The 21,689-nt window shown below is 43.9% G+C and overlaps 1 protein-coding gene and 1 pseudogene across 5 annotated transcripts in view; one reads left to right on the forward strand and one right to left on the reverse strand.

Moving 5' to 3' along the window:
- PCCA (propionyl-CoA carboxylase subunit alpha) overlaps nt 1–21,689 on the forward strand; it is a 417,781-nt gene that overhangs the window by 39,060 nt on the left and 357,032 nt on the right. For 2 of the 5 annotated variants that reach the window (XM_061435308.1, XM_061435311.1), the window contains exon 1: nt 20,057–20,203. The exons of 1 other annotated variant lie outside the window; for it this stretch is intronic. In XM_061435308.1, the coding sequence (XP_061291292.1) occupies nt 20,099–20,203 (105 nt within the window). In that variant the 5' untranslated portion in view covers nt 20,057–20,098. Of the gene's footprint in view, nt 1–19,873; nt 20,204–21,689 lie in introns of those variants that run through there. 2 more of the 5 variants (XM_061435309.1, XM_061435310.1) reach the window with 2 other exon arrangements.
- Nucleotides 1,462–13,006, reverse strand: LOC133258045 (asparagine synthetase [glutamine-hydrolyzing]-like; annotated as a pseudogene).

The raw sequence follows: 21,689 nt of genomic DNA on the forward strand, positions 1-21,689 counted from the left end.
TCCACTGCATCGTCAACCTGATGTTCAGTATATTTTTGTAAAAACCTAAACCAGAAATTCTCTTAAAAAAAAAAAAGATTTTATTTATTTATGTTTTTAGTTGTACTGGGTCTTCGTTGCTGTGCACAAGCTTTCACTAGTTGCAGCGAGCAGGAGCTACTCTTCGTTGTGGTGCTTGGACTTCTCGTTATAGTCGCTTCTCTGGCTGCAGAGCAGAGGCTCTAGGTGCATGGGTTTCAGTAACTGCAGCACATGGGCTCAGCAGGTGCCACACATGGGCTTAGTTGCTCCTAGGCTTGCGGGATCTCCCCGGAGCAGGGATCAAAACTGTGTTCCCCATATTGGCATGAAGATTCATAACCACTGAACCACCAGGGAAGCCCCCAAACCAGATATTCTTCACCGAAGATATCCCATTTCTGAAGTCTGATTTTGGTCACCCGGGGATCTCTTTATATATTAGGCTAGAGTCCTTAAATATCTCTTTCAGGAAATATTTTCTATCCTGTTCTTTGGTATTCTCATTTCTGGTAGCAGAGACAACTAATAGGAAGGAAATCAATGATCCAGGAATGGGATCTTCAGTTCAAGGCAAGTGGGCAGCAGTAGTTTGATCTGTGTGTAGAACATCAGACAGAGTTCCTTCAGACATCTCTTACTCTGTTTCTTGGCTTTCTTTCCCAGAATTTTTTTTTTGAAAACATATGTATCCCTGTGTAAGTCTGTCTGGGCCTTCTCCAGAGAAGATCACCATGGCATCTGTGCTCTTCCAAAGGTGCTTGGAAATTCATTATCTCAGTTCATGTCTATAGAAGCATAGACTGCTATAATGTCATAAGTTTCCAAGTAAAACAGTACTTTGTGCAGGATCTGCATGCCTTACTCAGAGTTAAAAAGGACTTCATGGTGTTTCCTCCCGTATGATTTGCCACCTTTTAGCAGCCAGTAAATTGAGACTGTCTTCCAGGCAAGTTGCCGATGTCCGGAGCATACTCTACTGGGTACCTTTTAGCTGCTGCTGCGGCAGGGTGGCAGCAGCAGAAAATCTGGAATCCAAGTCTCCTGATTAAAAGCATCCAGTCCTTCTGTCTGTCATCAAATGTTTCTTAGTAGTGTTGACAAAGGATCCAGAAGTATGCCTGTATATGAGGCAGAAAAAAATAACGTGAACAAATTCGTTTCCCTAGACAAGCATTAATTGCTGTATTCCAGTGGAATCATAGCAGATGTACGTTGTTTGAGTTTCAGTTGTCAGCACTGTTTCCTGTCTCTTGCATCATCAGTTTTTCCCATCTTGTGGATCACTCATAGTATATGCATATCCATACATGCTGTAATGTTTCTGTTCTGTTTCTCACTCTCCTTTATTGCGAAAGTCCTTGAAATAGTTGTCCACACTTGCTGTCTCCAGTTCACCTTACCTGTCTTGGAAATTTCTATTTCAAAATCTGATAACAGTCTCTCTACACTGTTATAGAGGGCAGGCCGAAGTTCATCTCTATGGATGCAACTTTGCCATTTGGCTTTAAATCCAAAACTGTGTGCTGGGAAAAAAGGCTCCACTTTGAAAAAGGAGTTGTGGAGTGCTTCAAACTAGCAAGACCTTTAGCTTCTGAACACACAGCCCCAAATCCATCTTCTGTTGTGGCCATAAAGATCTGACTGCACAGGTGTCTCTCTGCCTAGCAACACTTTCTTATTGGTAGTATCCAAAAAAATAAATGTGTACAACCCATTTAACATACAAATTGTCTGCTCAGTTCCTCCTTTGCCATAAAGATAAAGGATTATCTCACTATCTGCTTTGGTCCAGTGATTAAATTTAAAATGGTGTTTTATTTCCTTGTGGTGAAAGATCTCACCATTGTAACAAACCTACAATTAAGGATATTTCATTGCTCAGATTAGCTGCTTTCCAAATGGTTGCTCAACTACTACCAGTCAGTGAAATCCAAAGCAGCAGCTGGTGTAGCCATTGACATTCTAAGGAGGAAATGCATCTGGACCTTTGTGTGCAATTTTCCTATTGGTTAGACACTTAGCAGAGGAGCAGTCATCAGAACCGAAGAGAATCCGAATGCCGCATGTGGTGCAGTTGACCTACGGGACCTCCAGCGTGCCCTGCGCAGGCTGGCGCGAGCAGGGGCAAGGGTGGCGGACTGTCTGCATTGTTTGTTTTTCATATAAATGTTATCTGTGTATGTATATCTGGCTTCCCAGGTGGCTCAGTGGTAAAGAATCCGCCTGCCAGTGTAGGCTACTCGGGTTCGATCTCTGGGTTGGGAAGATGCCCTGGAGGAGGAAGTGGCAACCCACTCCAGGATTCTTGCCTGGAAAATCCCATGGACAGGGGAGCTGGCGGGTTACAGTCCATGGGGTTGCAAAGAGTCAGATATGACTGAGCGTGCACACAGGCATCTATCTATATCTACAGTTGTTTTTCTTAGATAAATGCTAACAACTTGTACACAGTTTATTTACCTGGATTTTTCTCTCTCAACGATATATCCTGGCAATCATTCCCCTGCTGTATATAGAGATTTTCTTAAAATTCTTATGTATGTATTTATTTTTGGCTGTGCTGGGTCTCTTGCTGTGCGCACTCTTTCTCTTTACCGGGCGGGGGCCGCTCTCACTGTAGTGTGTGGGCTTCTCATTGCAGCGGCTGCTCTTGTTGTGGAGCACAGGCTGGGCGCCTAGAGTAGTTGTGGTGCATGGGCTTTGTTGCCCCACAGCATGTGGAATCTTCCCCAGCTGGGCTCGAACGCATGTCCCCTGCACTGTCAGGCAAATTCTTAACCGCTGGATCACCAGGGAGTCCTCTTCATTCCTTTTTACAGGTACAGAGTTCCCCATTTTATGAATGTTCTGGTACATTTTAAGATGGAATAAGATGGAATAAGGCTCTTAGGAAAGATTCAAAGCAAGGGAAACCTTATGGAAGAGGAGGCCTTTTATTTTGCCAACCTGTGGGACATGCAAGGGACCCATGGCAGCTAAGATAATGGTGCCAACAAAGAGAGGGCTGAACACACTAACACAAGATTGCTTTTGGTCCTACAAAATTAAGCCCCTTTGTTCTCTGAGCTAAAGAGGAGCTGGAAGGGTTTGAGGAAAGAAACTGGGTTTTCCTTTCCTCCTATATTTCCTTATTTTATATACTTTGTTATGCTGTTAGGTTTTACGGCAGGCCTGGAGTTAACCTGGAGTTTGGCTATCTCACAGACAGACAGCTGACAGTATCAGAGAAGTCCTGCTTTCACCTTTGGGAAACCACTTTCCTGATGCTTGGTATTCCTCCTTTGATTCTTGCTGGAATCAGCTCATTGGGCAGAAGAGATATTCTTTACAAGTCTCTGAACGGAGTATAAAATGGTCCAACTCCAAACCTCTGTTATACACTAGATCCAAAAATTCACTCTCATCTGTTTCCCGTTGTGCTTTCTGCTCAGCCACATTGTCCAGTAAAGCTTACTAAAGACAACGTTTGAGTGAGTGCTGCATAACAGCATAGCCAGCGATGTACACAAGCACAGATCTTCAGGGGGGTTCATGGAACTAAGATCAGGGAAAGCAGGACATAGGAGATGTTTGCTCTTCTGTTGCCCTTTCTGTCAGTCCACTTCCTCACCTGTCCTCATAGACATGAGTTGCTGATATGATTCGTCATAGTCAACCGACCTAGTCACACACAACGGGGTCACTGTGCTTTGAAAGATTATGCACAAAGCCTATATGGGGAAGGTTTTGAAGCAGTCTTGAATGATCACAAAAGTAGGGTTCAACAAAAATAAAAAACACATTCCTTGTTCTTAGATAGAACCATTTAACATCATAAGTAAGTCAAACCTCCTGAGGTTAGTATATAAAATTAACATAATTCCCCAAAAAGATACTAGCAAAAATTTTCCTGGCACTGGATCCTAAACTTCAAATGGAAAAATAAATAAGGAATTTATTTGTATCATTCCTCCTTAGGAGTACCTATGAAAGGGGCTTCCCTGGTGGCTCAGTGGTAAAGAATCTGCCTACCGTGCAGGAGTCACAGGAGACACAGGTTCGATCCCTGGGTTGGGAAGATCCCCTGGAGGAGGGCATGGTAACCCACTCCATTATTCTTGCCTGGAGAATCCCATGGACAAAGGAGCCTGACGGAGCTGCTGTCCATAGGGTTGCAAAGAGTCGGACAGAACTGAAGTAACTTAGCATGCACCCACACACACACTCACACACCTTTAAAACTCTTCAAAAGGAAGAGCAATGAGAGGCGGCTGCCTTTACTCCATATTAAAAAATACTATAAAGACCCTATAATTCAAACAGTGTGGTGTTGATGCCTGGCTAGATAGACAAACCAGTGGAAATAGTTCCAAGTACCTATGGAAATTTAGCATTTGACAAAGGTAGCATGTTATATCATTAAGGAAAGAGATTAAATTAAAAAGTTGAAAATGGTGTTAACATGACTGGAGAGCCATTTGGAAAAATATATGTATTTAGGTTTACATTCCCTTTATACGTATATGTGTATGTGCTCAGTTGCTCAGTTGTGTCTGATTCTTTGCAACCTCATGGACTGTAGTCCACCAGACTCCTCTGTCCATGGAAGTTTTCAGGTAATAAAACTGGAGTGGGTTGCCGTTTCCTACTTCAGGGGTTCTTCCTGACCCAGGAATCGAACCTATGTCTCTTGTGTCTCCTGTATTGGCAGGTAGATTCTTTACCACTGAGCCACCTGGGAATCCCTACATTCCCTTTAATTTTCGTTAAAATACACTCCAAATAGATGAGTTATTTCAGTGTAAAAAAATGAAAATATGCATTTAAGAAAAAAAAATGTCCATCTGTTTATAACCTAGATATGAAAAAAGCATTTCTATTGTAATTTAAATCCAGCAGATTGATACATTTACATGCTTAGAGTGAGGGCAACTTGTGCCTAGTAACGGACAATTGGGATCACTCCCAGTTGTGGGAATGTTAGTTTTTAATGACAGAAATTAAATGCCTAGGCTGGTGCTGAGTTGTGCAGGTTTGTGCTGACAGGCGTTGATACCTGCCTTCTGCAGGCAAGATTGAGAAATGGTCTGCATTTCCCATCTACCTCCACTGAGAAATATTCTGCTTTGGAGCCAAACAAGGTATAAAAGGAATTAAGAGCTAGTTTTCAGCCCAAAATTTTCATGGGAAGTAAGTGTTCTCCTCGTTGAATCACTTGTCAGCTTGGTCCAGCGAGTGAAAGTCACTCAGTTGTGTCCAACTCTTTGCAACCCTGTGCACTATATAGTCCAGGAATCGAACCAGAGTCTCCTGCATTGGAGGTGGATTCTTTACCAATTGAGCCATCAGGGAAACCCCTTTGGTCCAGTGCCAGTGACTGAATTCATAGTAGAAAAATCATGAGCTAGATGTGAAACAAAAGAGCTCAGAGTTAAGCTTCAGTGATATGCCAGTCTCCTAAGGTGTGTAAAGGAGAGATAACCCCTGAATATACACCATCTGTTTCTTACTTCATTTATTTAAAAATTTATTTTATTTATTATTATTTGTTCATGAGAACAAATCTCATGATTCACTGGGTCATAGAAAAATCCTTGGATCATAGAAAAAGCAAGGGAATTCCAGAAAAGTGTCTATTTCTGCTTCATTGACTACACTAAAGCCTTTGACTTTGTGGATCACAACAACTATGGATAATTCTTAAAGAGATGGGAATACCAGACTACCTTACCTGCCTTCTGAGAAACCTGTATGCAGGTAAAGAAGCAACAGAACTGGACATGGAACAAGAGACTGGTTCAAAATCGGGAAAGGAGTACGTCAAGGCGGTATATTGTAACCCTGCTTATTTAACTACTATGCAGAGTACATCATGTGAAATCCCAGATTGGATGAATCTCAAGCTGGGACCAAGATTGCCGGGAGAAATATCAGTAACCTGATATGCAGATGACACCACCCTAATGGCAGAAAGTGAAGAGGAACTAAAGAGCTTCTTGATGAAGGTGAAAGAGGAGAGTAAAAAAGCTGGCTTAAAACTCAACATTCAAAAAACTAAGATCATGGCATATGATCCCATCAGTTCATGGCAAATAGATGGGGAAAAAAATGGAATCAGTGCGCGACTTTATTTTCTTGGGCTCCAAAATCACTGTGACTGCAGCCATGAAATTAAAAAATGCTTGCTCCTTGGAAGAAAAGCTATGACAAACCTAGACAGTGTATCAAAAAACAGAGACATCACTTTGCCAACAAAGGTCCAAATAGCTATGGTTTTTCCAGTAGTCATGTACAGATGTGAGAGTTGGACCATAAAGAAGGCTGAGTGCCAAAGAACTGATGCTTTTGAACTGTGGTGTTGGAGTAGAGTCTTGAGAGTCCCTTGGACATCAGGGAGCTCAAACTAGTCAATCCTAAAGGAAATCAAACCTGAGTATTCATTGGAAGGACTAATACTGAAGCTGAAGCTCCAGTACTTTGGCTACCTAATGCGAAGAACCAACTCATTGAAAAAGACCCTGATGCTGGGAAAGATTGTAGGCATGAGGAGAAGGGGGCAACAGACTCAATGGACTCAATGGACACGAGTTTGAGCAAACTCTGGGAGATAATTAGGACAAGGAAGCCTGGCGTGCTGTAGTCCATGGGGTGGCAAAGAGTCAGACATGACTGAGTGACTGAATAGCAACAAAAACGTGAGAACAAACTTTACTGCGCATTCTGGATCACAAAATTTCCCCAATTCTCCATCTTTTATTTAAGACAAGAGTTATTGAGAGCTTGATGTGAATGAAGAAAATGTTTTGTTACACACTGAACCTTGATCACATTTCACATTCCTCTTTTCCAATCTTTATTGAGTTCTGAGAAAAGACAAATATTAAGGAGGAATAAGGAGAAATGAGAAGATTTGAAGAGAAAGTGAAAAAGTTGAGAAGTGAAAGGCCCAACATACAGATGGACGATAGCCAGATCACACTGAAAAACAGAAATCTGACCCACAAGCTGCTTCTTTGTAAAAAAAAAACCCCATTACTGTGAAAGTTTGGGCCTGCCTTGGTGGCTCAGCAATAAAGAATCCTCCTGCCAATTCAGGAGACTCGGGTTCGATCCCTGGGTCAGGAAGATCCCCTGGAGAAGGAAATGGCAACTCACTCCAGTATTCTTGCCTGGGAAATTCCATGGACAGAGTAGCTGGTGGGCTACAGTCCATGGAGTTGCAAAGAGTAGGACACCACTTAGCAACTAAACTACCATGCAATTTTAGTTATTAAGACTGGCACCTCTTAAAGGTCCACAAGTGGATTCAGGAATCTCCCTTTCTAGTATAATATGACTGGAGAAGGCAATGGCACCCCACTCCAGTATTCTTGCCTGGAAAATCCCATGGGCAGAGGAGCCTGGTAGGCTGCAGTCCATGGGGTCGCTAAGAGTCGGACACGACTGAGCGACTTCACTTTCACTTTTCACTTTCCTGCATTGGAGAAGGAAATGGCAACCCACTCCAGTGTTCTTGCCTGGAGAATCCCAGGGACGGGGGAGCCTGGTGGGCTGCCGTCTATGGGGTTGCACAGAGTCGGACATGACTGAAGTGACTTAGCAGCAGCAGCAGTACAATATGATGAGAGTTTTTTGGGCTCCAAAATCACTGCAGATGGTGACTTCAGCCATGAAATTAAAAGACACTTGCTCCTTGGAAGGAAAGTTATGACCAACCTGCTGCTACTGCTGCTAAGTCGCTTCAGTCGTGTCCGACTCTGTGCGATCCCATAGACGGCAGCCCACCAGGCTCCCCGTCCCTGGGATTCTCCAGGCAAGAACACTGGAGTGGGTTGCCATTTCCTTCTCCAATGCATGAAAGTGAAAAGTGAAAGTGAAGTCGCTCAGTCGTGTCAGACTCGTAGCGACCCCATGGACTTCAGCCTACCAGGCTCCTCCACCCATGGGATTTTCCAGGCAAGAGTACTGGAGTGGGGTGCCATTGCCTTCTCCGATGACCAACCTAGACAGCATATTAAAAAGCAGAGACATTACTTTGCCAACAAAGGTCGATCTAGTCAAAGCTCTGGTTTTTCCAGTAGTCCTGTATGGATGTGAGAGTTGGACTATAAGAAAGCTGAGCACTGAAGAATTGATGGTTTTAAACTGTGGTGTTGGAGAAGACTTTTGAGAGTCCCTTGGGCTGGAAGGAGATCCAACCAGTCTATCCTAAAGGTGATCAGTCCTGAATCTCCATTGGAAGGACTGATGCTGAAGCTGAAACTCCAATACTTTGGCCACCTGATATGAAGAACTGATTCATTTGAAAAGACCTTGATGCTGGGAAAGATTGAAGAGGGGAGGAGTAGGGGACGACAGAGGATGAGATGGTTGGATGGCATCACCGACTCAATGGACATGAGTTTGAGTAAGCTCTGGGAGTTGGTGATGGACAGGGAAGCCTGGTGTGCTGTAGTCCATGAGGTCAAAAAGAGCTGGACACGACTAAGGAACTGAATTGAACTGAGGCAGTGGTGTGTTAGTAAATGTTTAACAGGAGATTCTCTGGCAGAGTGGGAGTGACTGGGGCCATGATTTGTAGTGTTTTCTGATTTCCATTGTGTTAATATTTCCACAGGCTGATTTCAGGCTACCAGGAATTTAACATCAGTCTGGCAAAATTCCTGACAGTTTAACAATCGATTTTCTTAAGCTGATTTTTTCTGGCTTTAGCTAACCATTGCTTACAGATAATGAGCTGTTTGCCAACAATTCAGAACCTTAAGCCAACAAAGGTGAAGGAAAATATTTAGGAAAATGAAGGAAACTTACCTACAGATTGAAGTGTGACAGTGTATAGCACCAGTTCCCTAACTGTTCATGTCTTCGGCTGTCTCTTTCACACGGACGTTCGTTTGTTGATAGTCTTCAGTGGAGGCTATTTTCTGCTTCTGGGAGATTCCTAAGAACTCTCAGGTTGAGGTCTCTGCCAGGAACAGTCTTCTTGATTCAAGAGGGGCTGATTTCTCTTTACTTAAGAAACAAAGATGGAAGGATAGAGGCTGCAGAGTTTAACTGCTATGTTAGTTATTAATAGTGCCTGTAACGTTCTTTCCATTGCCATCAAGGGCAGTCTTTTTTGGATGTCTGTCAGAAGATGAAGCCTCAGTTTTAAAGAGTGAATAGGGTTGTTCTGAAGGATATATTAGAAAAGCTATTCGCATCTGGTTGATACAACTGTGTATTGATTCCACTTACATGAGATACGTAGTCAAATTCATAGGGACAGAGTAGAATGAAGGGTGCCAGGGCCTGGTGGGGGAGGTGGAGGTGAGGAATTGGTTTTTAATGGGTACAAAGTTTCAGTTTTTCAAAATGTAAGATATTCTAGAGATGGAAGGTGGTAGTGGTTTTACAGTGTCATTGTACTTAATGCCACTGAACTGTCCACTTAAAGTGGTTAAAATGGTTAATTTTATGTTGAATATACTTTAGCATAATTTTAAAAAAATTTCAAAACTGAGTATCACATGAGTCATTTGCAATATTTGGCTGTATCAGGCAGAGTCTATAATTGGGGCAACATTCCTAGGTAGATAAGATGCCTTAGGTTCAGAGTCAGTCCTGTCTATGGGACTGACTTCATTAAGACAAAAGGTCAACAAAACAGTTCAGGCCAAGCAAGTGCAAGAGTTTCTAAAAGTTTAACTAGAGTTGAGAATTCTGTTTGTCCTTTCTATATTGCTGGGGTCCAGCCCCAGCTGATCCAGGGTATTCGAAGGGGAGACGGCTTCGGCGACTATTTAAATATTCATCAAAGATATAAAGAGTAATAGAATGAGGATAGCTCAGTAGGAAAATTCAGTGGAGAAAGGAGGCTGAGTAGCTTGGTTTACGCGGGAGACCAATAAAACTTCAGGACAAGAAGTTTGCACCACTTACGTAGGCCGCAGGTGTCCTTCCGTTCTCCTGAAGGAGAGGAGACACTGAGGCCTCCCCGGTCGGATCTTAGAAGCCTAGGCATAATTAGTAAGCATGGCAGGTTCCGCGCTCCAGATGGAGACTCAGCCAGAATGAGAGAGAGAGCGACATGGGGAGACCAGTATTTCGAGAAACTGATCCCAGTTCTTTATTTTCCATGGTCCACTTTTATACACTGAGATGTTATGCAAAAGTCACGCGGGGTCAGCAGTCCTGACTTTTATCAAAGTCATGTGCTTCATACAAATGTATACAGAGGTCTTAGGGGTGTTACATCATCTTCTGGCCAGGGGGCCTGCTGACAATTTATGACCCTCTCCTTGTGACAGCGGTCAGTCAACCAGGACACTTATTTCTCCAGGGGTGATTATTCTTAAAACAGACGCCACCCAAATAAAGTTACATTCCTATAGGGTGAGGGTGTAGTGGGTTTTAATTAAGGAAAGAATTTACTTAGCCTAAGGTCTAACGTGATTAATATCAAAGGTTAATACTTATTTCTTCTATATATTCATTAATGTGTGTAAGGGCAGGGGATATGGAGTCTTAGCAACAAACATTGGCTCAACAAATGAAAAACCCTTCACCAATACAATTTCTAATCAGCCCACTATACTTATACTAATGGTTTTTTAACTTTTCTAAGGAACCTGTTTTTAGAAGGTTCAAAGCATCTCGTGCCTCTCACGGTTGGGAGGTTGTGAGCAATCACAACCGGACAAGCCTGTCAGGCAGGCCAGAGAACCTTCAGAGGAGTTTGTAGGTTGAAACACTCCTATCACGCCCAGGAATTATTATTAACTGGAGCTCTAAGTTAACTCCTCCGAAAGAGGTGGTGGGGGATAGCCCCCGTAAAGTCAGAGGTGTAGGTGAGAGCACAAAGTAGCAAAGTAGGCAGGCTCTGGTTATGGGGGTAGATGCTTGAGGATTTCCAGGGGGACTCCTGAGGCTTGATCCCACCTTTGTGTATGTCGAGCCTCCTTCCTCATGACCTTTGCCCCGGGCTGAGTGCCTCACGCCGGCCCCCAACACTGTATTGCCTAAGTATTGAAGTTCATCTGGGTGGTAAAGTTCGATCCCTGCTTCAGGAAGATCCCCTGGAGAAGGAAATGGTAACACTCCAGTATTCTTGCCTGGAGAATCCCATGGACAGAGGAGCCTGGTGGGCTACAGTCGGTGGAGTTGCAAAGAGTCAGACGTGACTGTGTGACTAACACTTTTACTTTCACGTATATTGTGAAAGGATTTCTGCTGATCTAGGTAATTAACACATCCATTACCTCATATATATATAACTTTGTGTGGTAAGAACAATTAAATTCTTCTCGCTTAGCAAATTTCAATTACATAATGTTATCAACTACAATCACCACGTTTTACATTAGATTCTTATCTTATTGCTGAAAGTTTGCACCCTGTTACCAGTCTCTTCCCCTGGCAAATACTTTTCTGCTCTGTTTCTATGACTTTGACATTTTTTCTTATTTTTTAGACTTCACATAGAAGTGACACCATGTTGTACTTGTCCCTCTCCGTGTGGGGTTATTTCTGTTTATATACCATATCTTTATCCATTCCTTTGTTGATAGACACTTAGGTTGTTTCTGCATCTTGGCTGTTGTGAATAATGGGTCAAGGAACATGGGAGTGCAGATATCTCTTCAATTTTCTGTTTTCATTTCCTTTGAATATATACCCAAAAGTGGCACTGCTGGACCACATGGTGGCTGTATTTTTAGTTTTTTAAGGAACCTCCATACTGTTCTCCATAGTGGCTGCACCAATGTATATTCCAGCAACAGTGTGTGTGGTGGGTGGGGGCTTCCCTTTTCTTCGTACCCTCTCCAGCATTTATTACTTGCTTTTTGACAGTGGCCATTCTGACCAGTATATATCATTGTAGTTTTATTTGCATTTCTCTACTAAGTATCAGTGATGAGCATCTTTTCATGTGCCTATTGGCCATCTCTATGTCTTCTCTGCATAAATGTCTACTTAGGTCTTGCGTTTCATTTTTCAATTTTTATTTTTGTTGTTTTTGTTGAGTATACTCTATAATTTTAAATGGAGAGGTCCAGGACATAAGAGCTGTGTTCTATTGGTTAGAGTGCGCGTTTGGCTACTGTAACAAAGGCAAAAGAGAATGCAGTAACTTAAATACTTAAATACAGTGTTTTTCTCCTTTGCATAAAAATCTGAGCAAACATTCCAGGGCTGACATGGCAGCTTCAGGGTCAGTACCTAGGGAGCTCCTTGAATATAGTTTTGTCTCCCTCAACACCTGACTTCCTTCTTAGCATTTAAGAGGACAGGTTCACCCCCACCCTTATGCCTGCTGTCTGGCAAACTGGGAAGAGGGGAAGGGAGAGTGGAAGGCATGTCCCTTCCCTTTAGGGACACAACCCAGAGGTTGCCCACACCCCTTCTGCTTACATCCCCTTGGCCAAAACTTAGTAAGCTAGCCACTCTTGCTGTGACCGTTGTTGCTTGGCTCAGTCGCTAAGTTGTATTCAACTCTTTGTGGCCCCATGGCCTATAGCCTGCCAGGCTCCTCTGTCCATGGGATTTCCCAGGGAAGAATACTGGAGTGGGTACCTTTTCCTACTCGAGGGGATCTTCCTCACCCAGGGTGCAAACCTGTGTGTCCTGCATTGGCAGGCAGATTCTTTACCACTAAGCCACCTGGGAGACCTCTTGCTGTGATGAAGGTTGGCAAAGGTAGTTCTTCCCTGAAGGCCATGTGCCCAGCTAAAACTGTGAGAGTTCTTTGACTAAAGCAGCAATAGAAAGATGGATATTAGGGGACAGCTAGCAGTCTCTGCCACAGTCCATCCCTTCTTCACTCAACAGAGTTATGCATGACTTCTCACCTTCTCACTAGTGTACCAGTCTAGGTTCAGTCAAGGAAGTGCACTTCCTTAAGACTGCTTTTATGAGGGAACACAATAGCCCTTTGGGTCTCTAGGAATTAGTGTCAATTCAGAGCTAGAAGTATTGCCTGAAAATTCTGGGATTTTCCCTTCCTGTAGTACATACTCACCTTCATCGGTGGCTGTAGATACTGTCAAGAGAAAGAGTGATTACACGAGTCTGCCTGAAGCATTGGTAGACAAGTTGGGACAGGTTGGAGGAACCTTGACAGGTGAGAAGCCAAGCCTGGCTGACTGCCAGATAGGAATTAGAAGAAGGTTCTCATGGAGAGCTGAGTGAGAAGCAATTGCTCCAGACAACTCACATGTCTGTGAGTCTGCAGCCAAGTGTCTGGGGGTGGACCTGGGTTGCTGGTGGTGAGTAGGGCCAGCAGTTGGGAAAAACAAGTTGGATGCAGACTGGAGGCTGAGGACACGTGGTCTTCTTGGAAACTGCTCATTACTTTACGGTAATAACCTGGGAGTGTTGGCTGCCGCTTCGCTCCTGCTTTCTGAGTATCTTAGAAGGCCCTCTTTTGGTTAACTCTACCAGGAATCATGTAGGGCAGAGGATCTGGGGAAACATAATTTCTACTCCTGTTTACCTAGTCTGTCAGTGCTCCCACTTAGGGAGGGCCAAATACATGTACATAGCTCAAAGTTGAGAGTCTCCAACTTTGGAATGATTCATACCATTTGTTGCCCGTGTGGCTGCTCATGTCTCCCTGATTTACACCCCAGCTTCCCTCAGCGCCACACCCACCACACAACAGTAGGGCCGTGTCTTGTAATAAGATATAAGGCATCACAGCAAAGATTGGCACCTGACTTCTCCAGAGCAGCTCTGCAAGTTAGTAGATGATGTAAAATACTTTCCAAATTCTGAGAGATTTATTACTTCTGGCAAAGGCAGAGTAAATGGTACCAGACTGATTGCAGCTGGGGTAACTGGAACCTCCCTACTATAAATAGGGTTTCCCTGGTGACTCAGACGGTAAAGAGTCTGCCTGCAGTGGAGGAGACCTGTGTTTGATTACTGGGTTGGAAAGATCGCCTGGAGAAGGAATGGCAACCCCCGCCAGTATTCTTGCCTGGAGAATTTCATGGACAGAGGAGCCTGGTGGGCTACAGTCCATGTGGTCACAAAGAGTTGGACACGACTGAGTGACTAACACTTTCACTTCACCACTAGAGATAAATAGAAAATTGGACCAAATATATGAAACAACTATTTTCAGACTGTGGTAACACGAAGTGGGTTTTGGAGATGATAAACATCACAGAATGCATGGCATAGCTCAGAGAAGGTAGAGCTATTCAGCTCAAAGATGCCAATTATGCTCCTGGGAAAACACTGTAGTAGACTTACAGGCTCTATCAAAGGAGACGACAAGAATATTATTCAAGACTTTGAAAGACCATGGCATAAGGGGTCACCAGCATTCACCTTCTGGTTTGCTATATTGGGGTGGTCACCACTGAGTTATCACCATATAGATCAGGTTTCACATTTCAACGTTTCCCTTATGAGTTGCTGAGGGTACAGTTTTGGTTGCTGCAGTAAAGACAGAAATAGCATTGATTTAAACAAGATAAAAGTTCATTTCTGTGTCACATAATAGTCCACGTATTAAGCAGTAGAAGACTGATGAGATGGCTGCACAGTGTCAGGGACCTTGGCTTCTCCTATCTCATGGGTTAAGGTGGCTGCTCCAGCACTTCCAGGATGTCTTCTTTCAGGAAGGAGGGAAGAGAAAATGGAAGGCATGTCCCTACTCTTCTCTTTTCAGTTCAGTTCACTTGCTCAGTTGTGTCTGACTCTTGATGACGCCATGGACTGCAGCAGGCCAGGCTTTCCCGTCCATCACCAACTCCCGGAGCTTACTCAAACTCATGTGTATCTAGTCAGTGATGCCATGGAACCATCTCATCCTCTATCATCCCCTTCTTCTCCCGCTTTCAGTCTTGCCCAGCATCAGGGTCTTTTCCAGTGAGTCAGTTCTTTGCATCAGGTGGCCAAAGTATTGGAGTTTCAGCTTCAGCATCAGTTCTTCCAATGAATATTCAGGACTCATTTCCTTTAGGATGGACTGGTTGGATCTCCTTGCAGTCCAAGAGATTCTCAAGAGTCTTCTCCAACACCACAGTTCAAAAGCATCAATTCTTCGGTGCTTAGCTTTCTTTATAGTCCAACTCTCACATTCACACAAAGCTGTGAAAAAACCACAGCTTTGACTAGACGGACCTTTGTTGGCAAAGTAATGTCTACTCTTTAAGGGCACAGTTCTTCCACTCTCATCAGGTACACCATGGTCACAAGTCCACACTTTGTTAGGGAGAGCTGATAATGCAGCCTATAGCTGGGTGGCCATGTGCTCAGATGAAGTTCAGGGACTCTCTTACTAAAGGAAAGAGTGGAGAATAGTAATTATTGAACAATTAGTTTCTGCCACTGGTGCCTTTAAAGAAATGTCTGTAAGATAAAACACATAGGATCCAGGGAGAATCCATCCAAAGGGTGAAAAGGGGAGGGATTTAAAAAAAAGTAGGTATCCAGGGTAGGAAGTGAGTCCAGCTTTAAGACATCTAAGTGAGAAAGCCTGTGAAACTGATACTACTTTCTCTTTTGTGTGTCACAACAACTGTCACGACAGTTCCTACTTAGCATGTTAAAATTCCATTAAGTGTCACCTCTTGGTTGTCCTTAAACTGTTTGCATTCCTTTTGGTACTTGCCATGTTGTAAGACATTTCGTGTCAGTCCCAGCTTTGTAAGGCTGTCAAGGTGATGCTGTAGGAGAAGCAAAATAGTTATGAGGGAGCCCTTGACACTGGCACATATATATGTAAGGTGAGAGGATCTCGTGTCTGAGATTTGCTTCAGAATACTCCAGCACAAAATAAGCAGGGGGGACAGGTGAGACAAGACTAACAGAAGGTTGGTTTGTTGAAGCTGTGTCACATGTGCCTGGGTGACCATAGGGGTCTTTTTTTTCCTTTTGTGCACATTAGAAAATGCCCCTAATGAAACAAAAGTCCTATCCCTGCATATAGTCAGACCTGGATTCAAACCCTAGTTTCACTGAAAAGTGAAAGTGAAAGTCGCTCAGTCATGTCTGACTCTTTGTCAGACCCCATGGACAATACAGTCCATTGAATTCTCCAGGCCAGAATAGTGGAGTAGGTAGCCTTTCCCTTCTCCAGGGGACCTTCCCAACCTAGGGATTGAACCCAGGTCTCCATTGCAGGCGGATTCTTTACCAGCTGAGCCACAAGGGAAGCCCATGATATATAGTCTCAGTACTTACTAGTTAAGTAACTTTTTCTCTCTATAAACTCAGTTTCTCAAAATGGGAACTGTGTAGGCCAATAGGGTTCTTGCAAAGATTAAACAAGACAAAATTTGAGGCATCTAGCAAGGTCTAGCCCTTAGCTAGATAATAAGGGTGCCCACTTGCAAGCAAGAGCAGTTGACTCTGGTTATGAGTAATTACTCAGACACACATATGTTAGTATTTGCAGCAGAGTTAGGGCTTGAGCTGGGATTTCTGATTTCCAGACCTAGAGCATTTTTTACATACGTTATAGCAGTGGTCCAAATACCTTGGTTTGGTGCTTTGCAATACGCACCTTCAAACATACAGGACCTTAGTTTGGGTACATAACTGGAACTTATTCTTGCCTTGAGAACCCCATGAACAGAATGAAAAGGCAAAAAGATAGGACACTGAAAGATGAACTCCCCTGGTCGGTAGGTTCCCAATATGCTACTGGAGATCAGTGAAGAAATAACTCCAGAAAGAATGAAGAGACGGAGCCAAAAACAGCCAGTTTTGGATGTGACTGGTGATGGAAGTCAAGTCTGATGCTGTAAAGAGCAGTATTGCATAGGAACCTGGAATGTTAGGTTCAGGAATCAAGGCAAATTGGAAGTGGTCAAACAAGAGATGGCAAGAATGAACATCGACATTCTAGGAATCAGCGAACTAAAATGGACTGGAATGGGTGAATTTAACTCAGATGACCATTATATCCACTACTGTGGGCAAGAATACCTTAGAAGAAATGGAGTAGCCATCGTAGTCAACAAAAGAGTCCGAAATGCAGTACTTGGATACAATCTCAGAAACGACAGAATGATCTCTCTCCTTTTGCAAGGCCAAACATTCAATATGACGGTAATTCAAGTCTATGCCCTGACCAGTAATGCTGAAGAAGCTGAAGTTTAGCGGTTCTTTAAAGACCTATAAGACCTTCTAGAACTAACATCCAAAAAAGATGTCCTTTTCATTATAGGCGACTGGAATGCAAAAGCAAGAAGTCAAGAAACACATGGAAAAACAGGCAAATTTGGCCTTGGAATACAGAATGAAGTAGGGCAAAGGCTAATAGAGTTTTGCCAAGAGAACACACTGATCATAGCAAACACCCTTTTCCAACAACACAAGAGAAGACTGTACACATGGACATCACCAGATGGTCAACACCGAAATCAGATTGATTATATTCTTTGCAGCCAAAGATGGAGAAGCTCTATACAGTCAGCAAAAACAAGACTGGGAGCTGACTGTGGCTCAGATCACGAACACCTTATTGCCAAATTCAGACTTAAATTGAAGAAAGTAGGGAAAACCACTAGACCACTCGGTATGACCTAAATTAAATCCCTTATGATTATACAGTGGAAGTGACAAATAGATTCAAGGGATTAGATCTGATAGAGTGAAGAACTATGGATGGAGGTTCGTGACACTATACAGGAGGCAGGGATCAAGACCATCCGCAAGAAAAATGCAAAAAGGTTGTCTGAGGAGGCCTTACAAATAGCTGTGAAAAGAAGAGAAGTGAAAGGCAAAGGAGAAAAGGAAAGATATACTCATTTGAATGCAGAGTTCCAAAGAATAGCAAGGAGAGATAAGAAAGCCTTCCTCAGTGATCAATGCAGAGAAATAGAGGAAAACTATAGAATGGAAAAGACTAGGGATTTCTTCAGTAAAATTAGATGGAGAAGGAAATGGCAACCCACTACAGTATTCTTGCCTGGAGAATCCCATGGACAAAGGTGCCTGGCAGGCAGTAATCCATGGGGTCGCAAGAGTCGGACATGGCTTAGTGACTTAAAAAAAAAAATTGGAGATACCAAGGGAAGATTTCATGCAAAGATGGGCACAATAAAGGACAGAAATGGTATGGACCTAACAGAAGCAGAAGATATTAAGAAGAGGTGGCAAGAATATACAGAAGAACTATACCAAAGAGATCTTCATGACCCAGATAATCACGGTGGTGTGATCACTCACCTAGAGCCAGACATCCTGTATGCAAAGTCAAGTGGGCCTTAGGAAGCATTACTACAAACAAAGCTAGTGGAGGTGATGGAATTCCAGTTGAGCTATTTCAAATCCTAAAAGATAATGCTGTGAAAGTGCTACACACAATATGCCAACAAATTTGGAAAACTCAGCAGTGGCCACAGGACTGGAAAAGGTCAGTTTTCATTCCAATCCCAAAGAAAGGCAATGCCAAAGAACACTCAAACTACTGCACAATTGCACTCATCTCACACACTAGTAAAGTAATGCTCAAAATTCTCCAAGCCAGGCTTCACAATATATGAACTGTGAACTTCCAGATGTTCAAGCTGGTTTTAGAAAAGGCAGAGGAACCAGAGATCAAATTGCCAACATCCGTTGGATCATCGAAAAGGCAAGAAAGTTCCAGAAAAACATCTATTTCTGCTTTATTGACTATGCCAAAGCCTTTGTGTGGATCACAACAAACTGTGGAAAATTCTGAATAGATGGGAATAACAGACCACCTGACCTGCCTCCTGAGAAATCTGTATGCAGGTCAGGAAGCAACAGTTAGAACTGGACATGGAACAACAGACTGGTTCCAAATAGGAAAAGGAGTACGTCAAGGCTGTATATTGTCACTCTGCTTATTTAACTTATATGCAGAGTACATCATGAGAAACGCTGGGCTGGATGAAGCACAAGCTGGAATCAAGATTGCCGGGAGAAATACCAATAACCTCAGATATGCAGATGACACCATCCTCGTGGCAGAAAGTGAAGAACTAAAGAGCCTCTTGAAGGTGAAAGAGGAGAGTGAAAAAGTTGGCTTAAAACTCAACATTCAGAAAACGAATATCATGGCATTTGGTCTCATAACTTCATGGCAAATAGATGGGGAAACAATGAAAACTGTGACAAACTTTATATTCTGGGCTCCAAAATCACTGCAGATGGTGACTGCAGCCATGAAATTAAAACATGCTCGCTCCTTGGAAGAAAAGCATTGACCAATCTAGACAGCATATTAAAAAGCAAAGACATTATTTTGCCAACAGAGGTCCGTCTAGTGAAACCTGTGGTTTTTCCAGTAGTCATGTGTGGATGTGAGAGCTGGAGTATAAAAGAAAGCTGAGCGCCGAAGAATTGATGCTTTTGAACTGTGGTGTTGGAGAAGACTCTTGAGAGATCTCAAGGAGATCCAGCCAGTCCATCCTAAAGGAGATTAGTTCTGAATAGTCATTGGAAGGACTGATCCTGAAGCTGAAACTCCAATACTTTGGCTACCTGATGGGAAGAATTGACTCATTGGAAAAAACCCTGATGTTGGGAAAGATTGAAGGCGGGAGGAGATGGGGACGACAGAGAATAAGATGGACATGAGTTTGAGTAGACTCTGGGAGCTGGTGATGGACAGGGAGGCCTGGCGCATTGCAGTCCATGGGGTCTCAAAGAGTTGGACACGACTGAACTGACCTGAATTGAACTGAAACTCGGGACACTCAAAACATTACCGCGGCCCTAGGCCGAGGGGTGGTCAAGGGCGGAGGTGACTCAGTGATGATCGCTGGTATGACTGCGTGCAGGTTGCCAGGCGGACGCTGGTGCAGTCGGGGTTTACCCCAAGCAGGCGCGGATCAGCGGCAGCCAGAACTCTCGCGTGTCCTCCCGACTTGGTTTAACCCGGGGATCAGGTCGCGTCGGCCGCCACCAGTGGCTGGGTGCCGGCCGGCGGCCGCGTCCTCTTGACTGCGGCCCAGCCGCCCGGGTGCCTCCTGCTGCAGATGGGCTAGTGGCTCGGGGCCCCGCCCCTGCCCGCCTCGGGGCCGGGGACTTGGATCCCCGGCTCGTGATTGGCCGCAGTCGTGGCGCTCCCCTTCTCCGCCCCCTTCGCTGGGGTGAAAGGTCAGAAGAGCTTTGGTCTGCAGGGGCGGCCATGGCGGGGTTCTGGACTGGGGCGGCGGCGCTGGCCACCGCGGGACGGCGCGGACGGCGGTGGCCGAAGCTTTTGATGCGGAGCGTGGCGCTGTGGACCGTGAAGGTGAGGAGCGACGGGACTCCTCGTAGGCCTGGGCTTCGCTGGGCTGCCTGCCCCGCACGCCGTGGCGTTGGCCGGTGCTGCACCCCCCATCCTCACCCCCGAATTCCTCCTCGCCGCGGAGCTCGCCCAGGCGCGGGTCAGAGCCGGCATCCCTGGTCCCAGCTGTGTCTCCGGGGATCACGGAGGACAGCGCGGCCCAAAGAGCCTGCCGGCGTTGAGTTTTCTGCTTCCTCGGGAGCCGCAGACAGCCACCTCGCTGTAATTTCCCAGCCCTTCGCGCCCTTCCGTTCTTGGGCCGTGCGATTTTGGCTTCTTCTGAGCTTTTCAGGTGCATTTGTAAGGGTCCTTATAGTTACCATTTTCTCCAGCCTTGTTCCTCCTTTGAAGAGACCCTAAACTGCTGCTCAGTTAGGAGTTAGGGTTTTGCGTTTATTTCACCTTTTAAAGTACCATGTCGGGATAGGCTACTACCTTTACTTGAATGGACAGCATATTTTAATTGCATTACATCACATTATACTGTATACACATCTTGTGAGTTTTTTTGTTTTTGTTTTTCTTTGTAGTGGTTAGGCGGATGTTTGTGGTGTTCTCAGCGTCTCTGCGCTGTATTTCTTCATGTTTCTGGGTGGCAGCCTTAACTTAACACCTAGGAGTGTTTGTGACTCTTAACACTTTCTGTCTTCAGAATGGAGTTTCTTGTAATTTCTAAACAAATGCTACCTAACTGACTTTATTAATAGAGTTCAAGTCACTGGAACAAATTATTTAAAGTATTTCTCTGGACACTGCCTGTTTTCTTCCTTTAAAAACAAAATAGGCACATAACTTGATTTATTGTCATGGACCTTAGAATTGGAAGACAGTATAGAGATGATCTAGCCCATCCTACTCTACTAGAAGAAGAGAACTCAGGCCCAGGTGAGAAATGATGCAGCTGGAACTGATCGTGGAAGTGAAAGTCAGTCTGCACAGGCTTTAGCTTAGGGTCAGCTTTGGAATGCTGACACTCAAAATCCCTGGAGTTCTTTGTGCTGGTGCACAATTAAGACCTTTGTTTCTTAATCTTGATTGTTTTCTCATGTTTTAATGTCTTTTGGACTCCTCATTTGCAGTTGTGAAGCTCTTAAATGTAATTTATGTAGCAGGCAACATGATACGGAACGACATGCACTTTGGAATCACACTGATGAAGTTTTGCATATTACACAAGTCACTTCTCAGCTTCTTGCTTACGGGTATTTTTTTTTGTTTGTTTCCTAACAAATCTTTCTGGACTACATCCTGTGTTCTGTCTCTATAGAATGAATATAATTTCTCTTTTAGAAATTTTAGTCTGTTAAGGAGACAAGTGTAAAACGCCATTAGGGGAGAGGCTTTGGTGCTGTATCAAGAAAATAAAATGAAGGGATTTGACCGAGTCTAGAGTTTGAGATTTGTAGCTTTGTCCTAGGAACTGCTGTGGTATTCTACTTGAATGAACTTA

Source organism: Bos javanicus, chromosome 12 (assembly GCF_032452875.1).
Source record: "Bos javanicus breed banteng chromosome 12, ARS-OSU_banteng_1.0, whole genome shotgun sequence".
Lineage (NCBI taxonomy): Eukaryota > Metazoa > Chordata > Mammalia > Artiodactyla > Bovidae > Bos > Bos javanicus.